This window comes from Siniperca chuatsi, linkage group LG6, assembly GCF_020085105.1.
Source record: "Siniperca chuatsi isolate FFG_IHB_CAS linkage group LG6, ASM2008510v1, whole genome shotgun sequence".
NCBI classification, from domain to species: domain Eukaryota; kingdom Metazoa; phylum Chordata; class Actinopteri; order Centrarchiformes; family Sinipercidae; genus Siniperca; species Siniperca chuatsi.
Genome location: NC_058047.1, coordinates 14,207,116 through 14,227,307, shown reverse-complemented (window position 1 = coordinate 14,227,307; position 20,192 = coordinate 14,207,116). Strand labels below are relative to the sequence as shown.

The 20,192-nt window shown below is 38.4% G+C and overlaps 2 protein-coding genes across 6 annotated transcripts in view; both read left to right on the top strand.

Moving 5' to 3' along the window:
• atp13a3 (ATPase 13A3) overlaps positions 1-9,645 on the top strand; it is a 45,277-nt gene extending 35,632 nt beyond the window's left edge. The window contains exons 29-34 of one of the 2 annotated variants that reach the window (XM_044201100.1): positions 92-269; positions 471-649; positions 750-838; positions 1,212-1,292; positions 2,146-2,238; positions 3,679-9,645. In XM_044201100.1, coding sequence (XP_044057035.1) covers positions 92-269; positions 471-649; positions 750-838; positions 1,212-1,292; positions 2,146-2,238; positions 3,679-3,876 — 818 coding nt within the window. In that variant the 3' untranslated portion in view covers positions 3,877-9,645. The remainder of the gene's footprint in view (positions 1-91; positions 270-470; positions 650-749; positions 839-1,211; positions 1,293-2,145; positions 2,239-3,678) is intronic. The other variant, XM_044201101.1, reaches the window with a different exon arrangement.
• Positions 9,646-10,849: 1,204 nt separating this feature from the next.
• Positions 10,850-20,192, top strand: part of opa1 (OPA1 mitochondrial dynamin like GTPase) — a 39,309-nt gene continuing 29,966 nt past the window's right edge. The window contains exons 1-7 of one of the 4 annotated variants that reach the window (XM_044201095.1): positions 10,850-11,111; positions 12,146-12,470; positions 12,689-12,785; positions 12,995-13,102; positions 15,180-15,233; positions 17,132-17,214; positions 19,148-19,303. In XM_044201095.1, coding sequence (XP_044057030.1) covers positions 11,083-11,111; positions 12,146-12,470; positions 12,689-12,785; positions 12,995-13,102; positions 15,180-15,233; positions 17,132-17,214; positions 19,148-19,303 — 852 coding nt within the window. In that variant the 5' untranslated portion in view covers positions 10,850-11,082. The remainder of the gene's footprint in view (positions 11,112-12,145; positions 12,471-12,688; positions 12,786-12,994; positions 13,103-15,179; positions 15,234-17,131; positions 17,215-19,147; positions 19,304-20,192) is intronic. The other 3 variants (XM_044201096.1, XM_044201097.1, XM_044201099.1) reach the window with 3 other exon arrangements.

Sequence of the window (20,192 nt, the reverse complement as noted above, 5' to 3'; positions counted from 1 at the left end):
CAAAGATAAGGTGATGGGTTTTTTATCATGGTGTACCATTTCTTTACCTATATCTTTCTTTACCTATACCCCCCCCCCCGCTCTTCCTCAGTGAGTCTGAATCCAGCGTGGAAAGAACTGGTGTCACGTCGTCCCCCATCAGGGCTGATCTCAGGGCCTCTGCTGTTCTCTGTGCTGACCCAGATACTCATCTGCTTGGGCTTTCAGACCATTACATTCCTTTGGGTCCGACAGCAGCCCTGGTATACAGTCTGGACACCACTTACAGAGTGAGTACCTGCTGTCACTGCCGATGTACCTCAGACAAACAAAAATAACATCACAATATAACTGTTAACTAGATATGATTTGAGAATAATTTAATCAGAATATGTTTTAAGCAACTGTCATGTGCACAGACATATTTCTGTCTGACCACAGACTGAAAATGTTACTTGATTGCTCTTAGTTCAAACTCTTTTCTCACCCAGTGTCTGCAACCAGTCATCACACATTAACGTGTCTGACCACAACGACACAGAAGTGGACGATCACAACATCCAAAACTTCGAGAACACCAGCCTCTTCTATGTCTCCTGCTTCCAGTATCTCATTGTTGCCATTGTTTTCTCAAAGGGCAAACCTTTCAGGCAGCCTAGCTACAAGAACTGTAAGAAACTTCTTAACACTAATAAATTTGTCCTAAAATAGTTAATTTTATATGTTATGTATTTTTTTGTGTGTGTTTGTGCTTACGTGTCCTCTCCCAGGGCCTTTTGTGCTGTCTGCCTTGATTTTGTATATTTTCCTGCTGTTCATCTTGTTCCACCCTGTCGAAGGTATTGACGGGTTTCTAGAGGTAAGAAACACAAGAAACATACACTTTCACTCAGTTCTGGTGTAGACTGTACCTTGTTTTATCATGCCAAGCTCTATACTCTTAATATTTTGATACAATATAAAGTCCCAGTCCATAATTTCATTAAGATGTGCCCAAAGGCTGTCTTGCTAATAATCGCTGATGATCAATGTTGTAGTCTCTCTCTCTCTCTCTCTCTCTCTCTCTCTCTCTCTCTCTCTCTCTCTCTCTCTCTCTCTCTCTCTCTCTCTCTCTCTCTCTCTCTCTCTCTCTCTCTCTCTCTCTCTCTCTCTCTCTCTCTCTCTCTCTCTCTCTCTCTCTCTCTCTCTCTCTCTCTCTCTCTCTCTCTCTCTCTCTCTCTCTCTCTCCCCAGATTGTTTGTGTCCCGTTTGAATGGAGGGTAAAACTCTTCCTCATCATCTTAGTCAATGCTGCTGTGTCTGTTTTGGTGGAGGTAAGACACACACTTAAACACATGGTAACAGTAGATGTTTTTTTCATGTTCAGTTTTTGTTTTGTCATGCAGTGTGCTCATCTTTGTCTCATTTAGCTGGATAGCAGGATCAATCTTGTGTTGAGAAGAAATTATGTTGTAAATTAAAAATGTTCTTGTCTTTAAAGAGACAAACTACAGTATCTGTTATAGTACTTAAATAATAGTACATACTTAAAGTTACTGTTTTAAACATGTTTTGGTGAAATGTATGCATTTGTGGGGCTTTAGAAATTCCTCAAAGCAGCATATGTTTGTCTTGCCTAATTTTTGGATAGACAAATGCTCTTTAAGAAAATTATTTATTGCTGTACAACTGCATGACAATGGATAGTTTTTGCTGGCCTTCTACACTCAGTGGAGCAGTATCACTATGCCTCTGCCTTCCTTTTTAGATGGCTGCCCTTGCATACATGCACTGCTTAGCAGACACCCTAGATGATGCTATTTCCTAAACTACCGGCGCAAATTCCTTTCACCTTTTTAAGTGAATTTAAAAAATCAACCAAAAATGATTTCGCACATAATCAAAAATTTCAGCTGAGTTTTCAGTATTTTGAGACAAAAAAATTAATCCATGCGTGCTCTTCTTACTAATTTGTGTAATTTAATTTTACCCTCACATATAATGATTACCACACAGCTTAATGGGGAAAAAAAAGCCACACATGATTACTTAAAGCTCCGATGCATTGTGGCTCTGCAAAAACAATTGAAGATCTCAAAAATCTGCAAAAAAACAATAGCGGACGCTATGTGAAATCAAACTAGCCTCTCTGTAATTCTTTCCCCTGACAACTGCACTATTCCATAGACCTTCATCCTTGACATCGTCTTATGGAAGCTTGTGTTCAGCAGAGAAAAACAGGGCGGCTTTGGCATCACTCCTGCTGCCCCGACACCACAGGTTGGGAAAATCTGACACCTTCTTCTTAAGCCCTTTCATTTTCCTCTTGTGTGGTGTTCCCTCTCTCTGTCCTCAATTCTTGCTCTAATGCTACAGAGTGCACCTTTCTACTGTAACCTCTAGCCAAGACATGCATGTGCAAGACGTCAGTCTCATTCTAATTTGTCCTCTCCTTCTCGTGTCCCCCTAATTGGCCTTCTGCTCAGGGCTTGATAACAGTTGCTGTTTTACTCCAAACCATTCTGTTCTCGGCTCCATTTCGAAATAAGCTTCATAACTGCTCTTAAGGACAAATATTTTACTTAATAACCTTCTTGCTGAAGCTATTTTTAAATTTGGAGCTACTGGTGGTCACTGTTAAACACTTATACGTTTGCAAGGTGGTAAAAACCTTCATGCTCAGCTGTCAATGTGTTAATTTTGTGAGGCATGATAGTATTTTAAGTTTCCTTCTATCTGTGAAATAAGCCCTTAAGGTGGTGACATACATTACGATGCAAGATAATGACTGAATTTGCTTTAAGTGCAAAGTACACATGTAGTTTCTGTATACTGTATATGCCCATTTTTATGTAGCAAATCACTTTTACCAGAGTGATATGTTGTCGTCAAATGTGTGCCATACACATTATTGTGGAAAACATTAACTACAATTATTTTTTTGCACATATTAATATACAAACGTGGTATTGTTATTAGTATCATCGTTGATTTTTGTTAATGGCTGAAACCGTTCCCAAGCCTTGGAAATCTCCCATTGCTTTTTTTTCCCTAGAAGTATGATTGTTTGCCATCTTCTCTCCCTCCGTCTACTGCAACTCCAGTTTCAGCCTACGGGCCTTACTAAGCTCTTCTTGCTGCACTTATCTCTTAGTTTCCCTATTATGTCCTAGACATTTATGTCCAGTCAACATTGTCAGTGGTTCCTATAACTATCAAGTACAGTATATTTAAAATCGAAGCAGGCTAGCCTTAAATGTCTTTTCCAATATGAGGTTAATGAGAAGTTTTGACTCATTAATTTTTTTAGTCTTTAGAGACCTGATGTGGAATCCTTTGTTTCTTTGATCTTTGACTCCATGAGCTTGTTTTTAAGAGTTGGCTCACTGTTTAAACTGTCTTTTGCCAACTCCTTCAAACTATTACCATGCTGAATTTTGTTTTGAATGACTTGCATACATACACACTTGTTGCAATTTATCAGTGTAAAGAAATGTGCCTACGTATCATGCAAATGACTCCTCTCCAGTTCTATATTTTGCATGCAACAGTTATGTTAGCATGCCACTGTCTGATTTACATTTGCCAGTAAAAGTGGTTTAGAAAACCTGAACAAAATATGACACAAATTCATGGAACCTTTCATCCCTCCCTTTTACTCCTTTCTTTGGTATTTTTTATTTTATTTATTTGTCTGCTTTGGGGCTGTGGTATTTTCAGGGGGGCATTGACCTGGTGGCGTACAAGTGTCTGTCCTGGCTGTGCTGCCCGAGCAAGATGACACCCAAGGCTCGCTACATGCATCTGGCCCAGGAGCTCAGTGTGGACCCTGACTGGCCTCCAAAGCCAACCACCACCACTGAAGCCAAGCCCCGCCCAGAAAACGGCTCCGCCTATCAAATCATGATCAACTCCTAGCACCCCCCACATCACAGTATTTAATCTACCCCTTTCGTACGGGAGACATGCATATGACACGTGTTCAGTGAACGCACATTCAGCCTATTCAAATGAAATTGTCACAGGATAATTGCTTGTCGTCGCCGTTCACTGAGACTTGCGTCTAATATTGTAGTTCCATAGACGTTACTGCAAAACCATTACACATAAGTACCAAATAAAGTTAAGTTTCAGTTCTCCCAGTACTCCTGCTCTCTCTGGCTCGCCCACTCGCATGCTCTCAGGTCTCTCTTGTTTGTTTATAAATGTCATTTAAACATCAGTAACATTAAATGTAATTCCCATTCCTTATTGCAATGTAAGTTCACCGAAGCTGAGCAGCATTCAACCAGGCTGGGAGAAGAGTTGATAAGCCAGGTCGAATTTGCGCATTGACCTCTTTACATTGACTGCCAATGCAGGTTTAATATTTACTCACTTTATCTGTGTGAAAGGGGTATAAAAGAGAGACAAAGTCCCACTCCACATCAGAGCTAGCTTCTGACATACATGTGCTGTCAGAAATGTCATTGAAGGTGTTGAATGATAAAAATAACAAGGGCTGTGTTCGGAATGGCATACTAACGCACTATTCATACTAAGTATTACGTCAAATTGAGTATAGTGCGTTCCAACGGCATAGAATGTGGATTTTGTGTACGTGAGAAATGCCTGGATGTATACTAAATTATTGAGTTTACTGGACATACTCAACCGCCCCAAAATGCATTGCGTCTCTTCAGACTGCACAATGGCAATCATGTGATGCAGTCACGTGACTGTCTTGCTTGAGTACACTTTAGTGTGAACAGTCTGCTGGTAATGGCATACTTACTCGTTCATTTAGTATACAGTACGTACTGATTGAGTATGTAGTACGCTGTACGTTAGTATGCGATTTCGAACACAACCAAGATTTAATTAGCAACCACAGTACGAGACGTCAATTTTAGATGAAGAGTAAAATGGCCTAATATCATGTCTGATCACTGAAAAAAATAGAATAAGGAGAAGTAGAGTATAGGAAGAAGCAGATGCTAGCCTAGAAAGAGGGGTTGTACTCTAGCCGTCTAAAGTACAACCCACTCTGACAGAAACGGCGAGTAAGAGAATGGGTCGATAAAGAGAGAGTCAGGAACAGTTTGAGGAAGAGGGCAGAAGAAAGAGGTTTCACTTTAAAATGGAGATATTCTCTTAAAAGTGGAAGGACTGATGGCGTTGAAGGAGGGTGGCGTATTGGATAGGTAGCGGTAGGTGGCTGTACTGACCAACTCTGTATGATCTGATCATATAGTTTTTAAAAGCAGCAGCAAGTCCACTTCATGTTCATATCTCTTAGCAGCCACCACCTCACTTTTAGGACGATCACACAGAGAGTAACTTGTTTCACAGGTCTAACCTGTTGTCGGCGGTGCAGGTTCTGATTGCTACTATGTAGTGGTCCTATACGGCTAATGTACATGTATAGAGTCATTTTAATGAGCTATACCACCTGGCAAGCACTCCTTAGAGAATATAGAATCATAACCAAAAAGAAAAGCTTTAAAGTTTACCATTGACCCCCAGGGATGACTGAAATTACTAATTTGAGACCAGTATTCAGATAGTCTTTCAAGCACACTGTGAGTTGTAGAAGATTGGGAATCTCGGAACAGTTGCAGTCAACTTGTTCAATTGCACACCCCAGGCAGAAAACAGTTCATTATACATCACAATTTGATGATAGAAACTACAAAATGATGAACCTCAGAAACTAATCTGAGGTTGCATTTTTTCCCTCATAATTTGGCCAAAACTTTCGTACACATTCAAAACATTATGGCTTGTAAAAAGTAAAGGACTTAAAGAGAACAGTGAGGGAGACAGATGTGCTCATCCTCTCTCAACCACAGACTGGGACCTGTGGCAGGATTTCCTTTGTGTTTGTCAGTTTGTCAGAGTTTAGATAGATATTTGTTATGTAGAAAAATAAAAAATGACCAAAAAAAAAAAACAGACACAAATTTCATCTCAGCTTTTCGGTCGGTCCAGACTGAAATATCTCAACTATTTGATGTATTGCCATGAAATTTGGCACAGACGTTAATGGTCCTGATTTTTTTCATGTCACCAACCAGTCAACAAGTCTTCAGTTCATAACAGGATACCTCTAAAACTAATGACTGAATTCTCATCAACCTCAGCTGTACTTTCATATTAATGCAAATACTAAATATTAGCATGTTTCACTTACATGTTAAGTGTTGGCATACCATGCTAACAAGTCTGACTGGCCTTTCCTCTGGCGCTCCCCTCAGGCAAAACTTTGCCCCACTAGTGGTAAATGTTGTTTTCTAGTGTGTAATGAGCATTGCACCCTCATGGGCCACTAGTGTGGCTATAAACCTTTTAGTCTTATGTTTTTGCATCTATGAGCCATGTACTGTCAGCATCTAATGACACCAGACAGGAGACTGAAAGCATACCAATACTTGCATGAAGCCAGCTCCCTATCGTCATGTTTCTGAAGACTTGCTGGTTGCAATACTAGAAATATTACTACAAATACTGTAGAATTAAGAAACATTTACATTGACATTTGTCTTTAAAAAAAAAAAAAAAATCTGCACAAGAAACTACATGGATCTGGGTGGTTATCGTGGACATTTAATCACATGCATGAGACCATATAAATCAAAGCATCTTACGTTTACGAACTCATGTCAGTTTGGCTCCAGAAAGCCATTAGTACTACTTACATTTCTTTCTATTTTCTTTTTTTTTTAAACAAAATTTCTTCCTATGGAAGACTGATTAAAAGTTTAATCGTAAATTAAGGCAAGGCATTGTGAATCTCATCAGCTCACTGTTCTTGGCACTTTCAAAACATCCATGCAACAACAACACGCACAACACAAGATTGATGCTGGTTACCATATACACTTGTATTCATGTATTACACATAGGCTACCTGCATACAGAGTTAAGGGCTATATTTTATGTTCACTGCTCTTTCTTTGATATTTAAAGTGATGCTCCCCAGAATATATTCTTTAAGTGTCAAACACTCTCTCACTCCCTCTAAATTTGGAAGATGTCTGTAAAAGTTTGTAGTTGTAAATCTGACTGTGAAATTCTGTGAAAGATAGATTCCAATAATGGCATACTGAGCTAACAGATGGACAGCGGAGAAGCTGTTTTACACTCCAAGAGTGGGTTGAGGAGTTCTCGTGCATTTTGTTACTTTTTTTCAGCCATGAAAATTGGTACCATTGGAAATCATTATAACTGACTGAATTCAGATAGTGTTTGATACTCAAAAGGCCGATTTTAGGGTGGAGTATCACTTTAAATCAAAGACACCAACACACAATGTCAGTATAACTGTATACTCTGCCTAGCAGCCTGCCTTTTGTGAATTGTATGGTTTAATATTAATGATTTCAAATTGTGTATGTCTCAAAGTATTTTCAGAGTGCTTAATCAGTGGTTATGAGACTCCATTTCAAAAGAATGTCAAACTAAATGTAATATTACTCTTCCTCCCTGACAAAATTTAAGCCAATTTTTTTCTCAAACATCTGGTAACAGTGCTGCATTTAATGACACTTAATCATGTATGACATTGCATTTAGCTTGTCCATTGTTTATTAATGATTTATTAATTTAGAAACAAAATCAAAAACAGATTTCCTTAATATCAGTAATAACAAGAGTCTGAAGTTGCTCAGTTCCTAAAAGCCATTGTCTATTGAGATACTTATAATGATATTGCAAATGCATTTGCAAATTTGGGATTCATACTGTTTTTATGACAAGCTCAAATGTGATGTGTGACCATAGTTTTAATGGATACATTGTTTATTTGATGAGAAAAATTATAGTATTTTGTGGCTAAATTGTCAGTGTGAGAAATAGGATATATAGAAGGTGAAACTGGTGATAAATGTATAACAAGGCTCAAATGGACATTCTTGTGCCAATTATAAGAATGATTCTGATATTTTGTCAAAAAATGTCTAAATTACTTATTTCTGTTGGATTTCAACAATTTTGCTGATGTGCATGGGTCACATGGGTTTCTATGCCTCTGAATATTCATTGGTATTTTTTCTTTTTATATTTGCTTTCAGGGTTTCTTTTTTTCTTTCTAGATACCTACTGAGGCTAGAATTGAATGTTGTGTAAAGAACAAAATTGAATGCAAGGCAATACTATGGTTATTGATTCTATTTCCAAAGACTTTTCATCACATCTGTATTGATTATTGAAAAAAGAGAAGGAGGAAAAGATAAGAAAAGTTTAATTTTAGCCTGTGTTCAGTTCTGTCAAATCTGATTTGACTCAGCAGAAGTAGTGATGATAATATTAGGTTGGATTCTATCTGTGTGTGTGTGTGTGTGTATGTATGTATGTATGTATGTATGTATGTATGTATGTATGTGTATATATATATATATATATGATGTACATTTCTAGTGTGTGCATTAAAGTAAAAATATTTAGTTATAAAAAGGTATGGTTTTTGGATTATCAAAGGGCTGGTGTGTCTTCTATTTTGGTACTGTGTTACAATCAGTTGTCTGTCTACTTTTGATTTGTACTGTCTTTTGGATTTATTTGTACTTTCACTTTTGTTATGTAGTTGCATTAGCTTGGATCTTCCTTATTTGGGCATGAATCATGGGCATTTATTTCACAATTTGAGGTAGTTATTGTGATGTATGATTGGGGGACTTGATCAATATTTGTTCTGTCTTGAGTAAATATAATGCAGCACATGTCTACTTTAGAGCTTGAAGAAAGTTAAACCCATCCTGGTTTATGTGGAAAGATTTGTCTGTGAAGGTTCCTGAAGTAGATCTACTTCACAGCTTTTTGTTTGCTTCTGTTTTGCTTCACTTTGTATAAAACCAAGGACCTGACACAAGAAGGGAATTAATCTGATGATGTGATGATTTGGCGCCTCCTCTTAGCGATTTCAGAACATCTGACAATCTTGTTACTTTTCTGTCCTATCATTTAATGTAAAATGTAATTGGCAAGAAAGACTGTGCATTGCTGCTCGATATCAGCAGTCTGTTGTAGAAGTGATTATATTGCTGCTAGGGTAAAAATGATTCAGTCTCAGCTGTGTCATAACTGTAACCTTGATACAAAAAATTCATCAATTTAATGACGCGCAAAGTGTAAATACTACTATTGCATTTCTTCAGCGCTACAGTTTTACCATTTTATTCTGATAGCTATGTCAAAGTAACATATTTTATGCTGAAACCTCACTATGTTCCTATACAGGTACAACATATACCGACTGTTGACAGTTAGCATTGGCCTCCTATTCACATCATGTATTTTAAACAAACCATCGAACGGCATTTAGATTGAATCAGCCACTGAGTATATGAAGCCTCATGTGGATGTTGTTTCCTCAGGGAAATGTCTATTTGTAATGAATAGAGAAAATAATAAAAGTTGATACCCAAACTGAATGAAAATATATTGTTGGTAAAACGTTTTATTACAGTCCATCTGTATGTCAGCTCTTAAAGTTCAGTTTATTTGGTGTGCTTTTATTAACAGCTCCCACACCTCAGCAAGAGGCTCTTCTGGGGTATATGTATTGTTTTTATTGGCAGAGATGTACATTTTTTGAAGATTTTTGTACTTTATAATTTATTTTTTATTTATTTTCATTTCTTTTCCCCTGAGGATTGTATTTCAGATTTATCTTGATTTCTTTCTTTTCAATAAATGTTCTCAAAACGGTCACGTCTACAAGTCATTTGTCTCCACTGGGCGTGAATGGGATACCATAGTGCTGCAGAAGCTACAGGAAAGTATGTAGCAGGCCTCAAGTTGCAGAAATTAAAAGTATAGTGTATATAGAGTTTACCTCTTTACAGAATTTAACTAAGTACAGTACCTGGTTAATGTGATGTGGTCACAAGATATTTACTGACTTTACAAGTTGACAGGGATCACCTAAATTTAAACAATTGAGCAACAGGCTGTGTCCTCCAAATTCAGGCATGAGATCTCATTTAGCAGAGTCTTTGAAATGTGACAGGCCTTGTCAGCTCTAGAAATGTGGACTGTGGAGGATCTAGTCCCTGAATTGGGAAAAATACAGTCTTATGCAGTTCTTCCTCTCACTGGTGTTGACACTCACCCTAAAGTACACAAATGCAGCTTACATAAGATCTTGTGTATATCAGGAGGCAGGTGAACAGTTGTGAAAATTAGATCCCCTGTAATTCTTTTGAAAATTACATTTGAGAAAGTTTGACACAATCTTAAACCTGTTGACTTCTGGATCCTCCTGTGTGACGTGCAAAATCTTGCCTATGCAACAAGTAATTACATCTGCATGGACAGACTTCAGCTAAGGTCACACAACTAACTGAACACATGTCTACATATTTTCATCATGTAACTGGGCAGCTGTCTGTCAGTCATCAATTTAATCTCAACTGCACTTTGTCCTTAACTAGTCTACGCTACACCTGTTTATTCAAATGACATCTTTATCAATCATGTTATCAGTATTGTCTAACTGACAGGTAGCACTCTGGATGGTGATGGTTGCAGTTTGCTTGAGGGAATTACTCACAATTCACATCATACTGATATTAGAAACTAAGCAGGGATGACAGAGAAAGTCATTTTCACTTTACATGTACATTGTAGCCCGTACTATGTCTAGTGTATCTTTTTCTTATGAAAGCATAGATATAATTTTATCATTTGATGACTCTGATGACATTGCAAATGAGCCCCCTGGGCCAGGTAAGTCATTTAACAGAATGCTGTCCCATATACCGAATTTAGAGCCCCTGCATCCTCCTACTACTACAGTATAGTACAGAAGGTTCAATTTGCCTTTGGATTTGGGTGTTAAAAGCCCCAGAAGCACAAACTGGGGCAAGTGTGTGCAGAGACATTCAAACGGACGTCTCACTACAGCGGTGGACTTGTGGCTGCATAGGAAGTGTGCATCACTGGTGCACTTTCTGTCCGTGCAGATTTGAAGGTAGCACCGTTCACAGGAAGTGGGCTGTCATTCTGGCTGTGTCCTTGTTAGCTAACGAGATAGTTAGGTGCCATAACAGGCAAGCAAATGTGTACCTTTTGGAAAGATGAATTAAACCGTGCCTAAAGAGTCAATTTGAAAGAGATTTGCGTTTACCCGCTGCTGATAACAGCATGTTGCGTGTCGGGAGTAAAGCTGCCTGGTAAGTTCCCATTTAATAAAGGTAACGGTAACAAAAGCTAGTTGGTAAGCACACATAGCTGGTCATTTTGACAGCTGAGGACAGCGAAGCTAGCTACCTGCTTCATGTAATTAGCCGTCGTTAAAAGACCCATATTTAAAAAAAAAACCCAAAGTATTATAACTAACTGGACGCATAGCCTCTCTCCTCACACTGTCCATGACATTAATTATAAGCTGCTGCAAACCGGTCTGTACCGCTGTTGTGGATTTGACGTTACTTTAGCCAGCTAACTTAGCTAACTAACCCGGGTAATGTGTTTTATCCTGCAGTCTGGACACGGCTGACAAGTGAAAACAAATTGACTAGCAGGCTATCGTGATTTAAGTTGACATACCTATTATTCTCTAATATTGTTAGTATATGATAATAATGTACCGTAAACTTGAGGGATTTATTTACGGAATATATTTGAATGTCTGTTGTTGACAGGTTGTAATTTAACGTTACCTTAAAATGTGTACCATGTCTTCTCTTTGCCTGCATGTTGCAGCTTTTTGTGGTTCCACCTTGTACTAAAAATGCCACTTACAAAATCGATAACTTGTCATAGCATGATTAGCTACAGTAACTTAGCTATCAACTCTATTACACTTATCAGATGCTACTCTCTGTATTTCTTAGGCTGGTTCAGTTCCCTACTCCAAAGCCACCTCCTGATGATTGAGTCACAGGCTGGAAATTAATTTTAGTTTTACTTGTATTACTGTAATCTTACTACTCCTATTGTTACAACAACAACCACTAATAATAATAATATAAGCATTAGATTTTCTTGTTCCAAAGTGTCGCATTTTTATCTGAGGGAATGAGTCTCTTGAGACACAAATTAGATTTTATGTTACTCTTTGGGCAGTAGCTGCATCATCAGGGATAGAATTGGCAGATGACTAGAAGGTACAACTGAGGTTATATATTCAGGGGTACTGGTGTTTAAAGGCACATGAGGAGTGTGAGCTTGTGTAATTTATTGTGCAATTTCTCTGTCATCTCAGCATGGCCTGCAGGAACCTGGTCTCCACCAACATGGGGGTGAGATTTCGGGTACCGCTGCAGAAGCTGCACCCTCTGTCCCGTGCCATCCACCACCGCTACTCGGGGAACGCCAACCCTCAGCGCCCCCCTCATCGCACGGCAGCTCGCTATTTCACCTCCATGTCACGGTTGCCCATGCGGCCTCCCAAGCCTCCCCCAGGGTCAGGGGGCCGTAGCCACCAGCAGCAGCGCAACTTCTGGGTGGCCCGGCTCGCTGCTCGGCTGCTAAAGCTCCGATACATTCTGCTGGGCTCGGCAGTGGGAGGGGGGTACACCGCTAAAAAGGTCAGTATTGAGTGTCTCCAACTCAGGGTTTCAGAACTATTCTTACTATTCTAACTGTCTTAGTTTTGCCCATGCAGTCATGTGAAAAAAACCTTTCCCTGGACGCTTTAAAGAGCGGTCCCCTGCCTTTTCTAGCTGTGATGGCACACTGGTGTTATCGAAAACAGTAGAGAAAAACTTCATGTGAAGATAACATAAGATTGTCATTTTATCTCCAGACCTATGAAGAATGGAAGGACATGCTACCTGATTTTAGTGAATACAACTGGGTCATTCCTGATTTTGTCTGGGAACTGAGTGAACAAATTGATCTTGGTAAGTGTTTTCATTTTAATGTCATGATTTAAATTCATGTGCTATAGCCTGGCTTTGTCTTCCTTAAGGATCCCTGATTTCAGTAAGTCAAACAGGGACAATTATACTTAGGTTGTACTTGAAACATTGCTGCACAATTATGCATCATGAGATAAGACCCCCAACCTTTCCGTCTTCTCCACTTGACATGTTATCTCTTGTATCCACAGATAAACTGGCCAAAGCTCTACCAGAGATGGAGGAAATAGCCAAACTACTACCTGACCTAGACAAGATAGGAGAGAACTTCACTTTCCTCAAAAGCCTCCTGTCCTCCGGTGAGTGAACAAAACCTCTTCATAAAGTTACTGCATCATAACAAAAATAAAACCGTTATTTGCAGACATCTCAGTGTCTAGTTCAGGTTTCAAATGAAGATAACAGTAATTCTACCCAAGCAAACCTGTCTTCCACATCTTCATTGGTCTCTGCTTTTATATAATATATCTAAACAGTTCACTTGGGTGTCCTACAGAATATATGCTTAAGGTATTTGTGGTTTCTCCTACCTGAAAGTGACCTTAGCAGAATGAGATAACATAGACTCAGAGTTATGAAATAATGAGGTAGTAGCCTGCTTCATGCTCTAAATTGCAGCTTTTTCTGTAACACCCCCCCCTCCAATTTGTAGAGCCCTTCTTTACACCAAATAACCTATTACCAGTGTATCTTGGATCAGTAGTTTTGTAGGCAATGCTAAAATACATGTCTTGTACCATGGTACAAGAGTCATTTATTCAGATGGGACCAGATGGATGTTGCTGAGCAGCCCTGGGTAGACTGTTGTCAAATTAAATTTTGTTCATTTTGCTATTCTGTTTGCTATGTATTTAAAATCATTACCTAACAACACAAAAAACTGCTTTGTATTGCTTTTAAAAGGTCATTTTGCCAAAGGATAAGTCTGTCCTCTGATTAGATGAGGACTCATTACGTCATTACTTGAAATCTACCCCACACGCCATCTTTTGAAAATCACTTGGTTAAATTTTGCAGATGTATTGTATAATTGGATAAATCCTTGACTGTAGAATATAAGGGGTTAACTACGATTAGGGTGAAACTCAAACCTCCTTATCAAGGAAAGCAATAGCTTTAACAATGCCACTCCTGTCATGTGGAAAACCACTCGCATCATTTCTGCATCAGGGGTTTTGATTTCATTTGCTCATAGCACACCATGGTGCACATAACCCAATTGTATGGCTCTAGAATAAAATTATCCACTCACCATCATGTGAGTTGAAACTTCCTTGAGATTTTTAAGCAAATTTGCCACTGGTTTCTATCTCTTGTAGCTAACAGCTGAGCAGTCTGCTTGTTACGAGTTCTAAAAAAGACATCATATTACAAATTCTTGTAATAACCTGAGCAGTTTTTAGTTGTGTTGTGTTTTGAATTCAGCACTTTGAATCCAAATGGACTTGATTGGATTTATTCCATCCAGTCACGAGGTAAAGGAAGTGATAATAATTTATAATAATAATAATGATAATGATAATAATAATAATAATAATAATAATAATAATAATAATAATAATAAAACTTTATTTATAGAGCACTTATCAAAACAAAGTACAAAGTGCTTCACAAAGAGAGAAATAAAATACTGCAGTGAATGGTAAAATATAAAATAAATAAATACATAAAAACATTAAAATAAACAGACAGCTCAGGTAAAATCGGGATATGCTTTCTGATAAAAATGCGTTTTGAGAAGAGACTTAAAAGAAGACACTGACTCAGACAACGTAATGTCTTCAGACAAGTTGTTCCAGAGCCTCTGGGCCCTGATGGCAAAAGCTCTGTCCCCCTTAGTTTACATCCTGGACTCAGGAACAGACAGCCCCCTGTCCGAAGATCTCAAACTACGTGAGGGTTCATAAGGGATTAAAAGGTCTAAAATAGAATCTAGAGCCAGGCCATGAAGAACCTTAAACGTTATCAATAAGATCTTAAAATCAAGCCTAAAACAAACAGAGAACATTATGTCATAATGCCACAGTAACAAAGAACTCTTATTCTGCCTACAAATCTCTAGCCAGTAGAGGAAGAAATTCCTTTTAACTAGAGCAACCTCTTGGTTGCCTGGTAATGATAAAATATAACATTTTGGGCTCCTTGAGGATCAGGCCCAGTTTGGGGTGTGCTTATCTCTTTTAACAGTTTCTCATCAAGTGACTACTTCACTCGAAGCTCTGGCACAGCAACGGCTTTATTTTAATACACATCATTTAGCTGTGTCCCTGCTTAGACCACCATCCCTCTGCTTCTGTCTTTTATGATTTTTATCTTGTGTTGTTCTTCCTTTCTCCTTCTCCCCTACCCTCCTGTCCTCCTCAACATTCTTCACAGGTGTGAGTTTGGGTAGTGAAGTCAAAGGAGCTTCTGATCTGCATCTGTTGTTAGGTGTGTAAACCCCGCACTCAGTAGCGCTGCCCACTCCCCTTTTTTCTCTCTGCTGCTGTTTGACCACCATCTTGCCACAATATTGGTATGGTTGTGGGTTCCTGCTTGCCAGGGTTTGGCTCTAAAGGCGGTAGCAGAGCATCTTCCCAGGACGTTGGCTTCCAAGTTGCAGACCAGTGTTGCTGCTAACGATGGCAGTGTTCATGGTTAACGCAGGTTCTGTATTAAGTGAAATGTATGACCTGTCACTAGGATGGTGAAAAGGTCTCATCTTAGACTCAGGGTATTTAGAGGAGTATGCTTATTTATGCAGACATCCAATTTTACCCTGTGGCTGACACCTGTTTACTGGAATCTATAACAGCTCTCTTCCTCTTTCTGAATTCTTTTAAAACCATTAGAGAACTTGGTCACTATTCCCTAGTTGATTTCCAAGCACAAGTGCAGTAAAATACAAGTGTTAAATGGTTAAATTTTAGCTTACTGGTCCTAAAAGCTCTTAAATGCAGTTCCAGCGTGTTCGCCTTTAGTATGTCCCCCTCTTCCCTTTTTGACTTTCTTTAACCTGACTGTCCTTGGCTTTACTTTGTCCTACCTGTGTGGTTTTTGCCTCCTTTGACTTCCACCCTCTCTCTCCCCTGGCCTGTATGGGCTGCTTTCTTTAATTACGCTAACATTCCCAAATCTTTGGGGTAATCTCAGTCTGCTTTTTAGTTATTTCCTCTCAAATGTTTGGAAAACGCGCACAAAATACATTCTACATTTAACAAGGTTTAATATGTCAAGATGTTGACATATGCAAATGTACACTAAATGTTTGTTTTCTTAAATGTGGCACAATAATGGTAACTAGATAGATAGATAGATAGATAGGAAATAATAATAATAATATAATAATAATAATAATATACAATAACCCTAAAATGCATTAAGGTCATGTACAGTGGTATATGGAAAGACCTAATCTTCCAAAGTCATATACAGACACTTGCCTGCCCAGACGGGACCACACCTCTGCTGAGAGTCATAAAATCAACAAAGGAGTGTTCCTTTCACATCTTAAGGAAAATACTTTTTCCATGACAGTTTTTATATTTATATATTTAGTTAACTTACATGTTCCTATTTGACTCTGCACGTGACATTACAGTGTGGTGCCTTTGTAAACACCTTCCTTATTTATATGGCTAAACAGAATTTGCTTTTTTTTAGTTCACATAAAAACATAAGTTATGCACTTTAGGCAAGGTGGATCATTGAATAGAGTGTTTAAATTAAATTGATTTTTTTCAGCATTCAGTGATGGTTTTCATTTGAAGAACCCTAGGCGCACTAAATGTTTTGAAGATACTTTTTACTCTTTACTGGAACTAATTACAATACATTCTTTCATCGATCTTAATTTTGTGCTGTGGTCTGCACTATTTAAATATTACTGCAGTATTAAAAAAAATGTAAAGTCACTACTAATTAAGTAAATTACTTAAGTCAATAATAATTCAATAGTCCCAAAAAATTCAACATCCTGATTGGACTGCTTTATTGCTTTATTCCTATTGTTAAGAAAAAAGTTGAGTTTGGCAGTTATTTATTTTTTGTTCAGTTGAGTTCACTTAATTAAAAACTCTTAAATTTGGCTGGTAGTATATTTTATATACTCTTTATGTGTATACATACATGTTATATATGTATTTAGTGCAAGATTTTCCAAACATTGGAAATTTCATCACTCTGGTGTTCTTATTTTTCTAATCATAGGCATGCTTTAAATGATGGTTATCTGGCATCTTTTCGCTATGGGCATTATTTTCTCCCTAAGCTTGTTTATTTTCAGCACTCAATAGCCAGAGTGCACTTTCATAAGTAATCATTCTGTGTTGTTGTGTCTCCTTTGGTAGAAACCTCAGGCGATCCTCCACTAAAAGCCACAGATTCTTCTGCTGCGGCCACGCAAGATGGCAGTGACAAGCAATACAAAAAGGCAAGTTTATAAAACCTGTTGACTTCAGCTTTGTCCTCTCTACTCTACCACCGCACGGTCGCTCTCAGCTCCTGTCTGCAGCTTGGCTACCTTTCACTTCAGTAGCAAGAATTGTAGTGGACTGAATCAAAATCTACTCAAAGAAATGTATGTATGAGTTTGTACTGTTCAAGGCATAAAACCATGGCATTTAAAGGCCCTGAGGTGCCAAGGAGACTTCAAAGACCTAGCAGCATAAGTTGTTAAAAGTTGTACTTAAACCAGGTTCTAATTTTTTTAATATATATATATATATATTAGTGTGTGTAAAAACGTATAATATACAATATTTTTGGGTGGGTTTTGAATCAATCAGTTCCACTTAATGTGAATTGTGAGTTTCATACTGGCTGCAAGCCTACAGTATAATATACGATAAGTTTGGTAAGTTATGGTAAGAAAATGGCTCTTCACATTTTATGACGGTCATACAGTAACAGTAAAATTAAAAGTATGGTTAGTTGTCTGAACTAAAGTGTAAGTCTCACTACAGAGCAGCTTGCTCTGAAGTGTGGTATTACATAAAGGTTTTACCATCACCATTGACATACTGTATGACATTCATTCTGAGTATAACCTGAGAGTTTACGCACACCGATATTTATCATTGCTTCAAAAGTGGCTGTATTACTTCCCATACTTCTCGATTTTTTTTCCAGAAATCGAATTCACGGAGACCATTCCTTTTTCTAGTGTTATATTATACAGCAATCTTTGACAGAACACTTAGTATGCACATTTGTTTCATTTCAGTTCAATTCAGTTTCAATTCATAACAGAAGTTATCTCATTGCACTTTTCCTGTAGAGCAGGTCTAGACCGTACTCTTTATATTTTAGACCCGACAATTCTGTTGTTCTCTCTGTTTCTTGCTCATTTGTGTCAGTGTCTCTATGTTCTATTTTTATATTTTTGTGTGTTTTAACACTGTACAGAGTCAAAGTTTAAACAATGAAACATGATGTGAAGGCTTGACAATGAATATTAAGAAGCATTTAAAAAAATAGATTCTGGGGTTCCTCTCCTATGCTCTGCTTTTTGTCTACAATCATGGTCTCCAGCATGAGCACATATAACACAACACAACTCTTAATAGTTCATGTTTTTCTTCAAATTACGTTCTGCATTTCACAGAGCTAAAAAAGCAAAAAACAACACAAATTTAAATGATGTCATGTTGGGGACCACTGAACTAAAGCAAATGTCACCTGCTATACAGTATGCTTTGTGCTTCACCCCGATAGATAAATATCCTAGTGCTTTGCTTATTTAATCATCGTCATCATCAGACCGATTATGTTCAGAACCCCCTAACATCATTGTGTTGCAGCACATTAAAACATTGTGGTCTGAACTTGGTTATTATTTTACCTTTTACAGTAAAAAAAATAATTTCTGTCCCCTGACTGTATTTTCTTCTGCTAAGTATAAATATGAAAATCAGTTTAAGTGTTGTCTGATTCATGGTGAACGTACAGTCATGAATCCACAGTTGTGCATGATGGTTAGGAAAGAGAACTGTTGAGTCACTGTTGTTGCCACTTGCTGGAGAGGTGCTGGTTGTGGTATTAGTTACCTCCTCTGCCTTCAGTCTGGCAAAGTTTGGCATCTCCCTTTGTGTTTGTGAGAGACTGACTTTGTTTGATTGCACTGATGATGGTGGAAAGATCACCAAAGCCAAAGACCTTGATTCTGTTAAATTTGAGCTTTGACTGTATCATGATTCTCCAGCCTGAACAGCACCATTGCCAGTGACTGAGACACAGGCCGGGATTCCTCTGTTGTTGCCCTGTATTTGGGTGCAGTATTTGCTTGTATGGCTGACCATCCCAGTGGCTGGTTGTTGTCTTTGTTGCTGCTCCTACCTGTCTCTCACTATGACGTACCCCAGCAGGGTCTGCTTGGCGAGCTCATTCTTATTCAGCAGCAGATCCAGCGGCACGAGGAGGAGGTCCGGCGGGCCGCAGCAGCCAATAGTGCGCGTCCCCCACCGCCAGAGCCTGCTCCCAGTCCGCCTCCGAACCCCAGCCCCCCTCAACAGAAACGCAAGGTGAAGGTCCCACTCCACTTAGATCCGTCCTTTCCCACCAAAAGATCACAGCTGCAGAGATGAAGCAGAATATACTGTATATTGTAGGACAATTTCATTTCTACCAGCCACCTTGACAAAATAATATAGTAATTTAACACCAGACTGAAAAGCAGTGTTTCACTGCCCTCCCTGTTAAAAAATTTCGAGTCTGTTGCACCTCTGACCACAACCAACAGTTCTGTCACTGATGGGTGTGGTTGGATGTGCTCAGAAGTGTGCTTTGTTGCACCTGTAAGCACACCCAACAGTTCTGTCAGTGTATTGACGTACTTTAGAGTACACTTCAACACTACTGCATTCTGCAGCACGTTGCTCTTTAATTAACTTAAATTGTAAGAATAAAGCTGGCAATTTGAATATTCAGATAAAACTCTTTTAAAAAGAATTTAAGATCTAAAATTTAGTGGCAGTGCTTTCTGTTACTCCCTAATATACAGAAAATGGAGGACGCAACAACATGAACAGCTGCAAATAATTTAACACAATAATACATTCCAGTACTGTGGCCGTGCAATGAATGCAATGTTTGTTATTCTGACAATGTTTCATTTCTCTTGAAATTTAATGTTTATTTTGTCCACCACATAGACAGCAAGATCTTAAAAGTAGAACAGTACAACACTACCATAAATTAAACAACTCCTCTCTGACTGAACGTATTAATTGCATTGCTATTGCATTGAATTGCATTATATTTTACAGGTTTTTGTGTCTAGTCCTCTGCTTTAAGCCATGGCTTTTTTAAAATATCTTTTAAGCTCATTTTATAATGAGTGCAGACAAATTGGCCTGTCAATAAGTCTGTCCCCTACAATACCCAAAAGTAGCCTCCACGTATCACCCCATA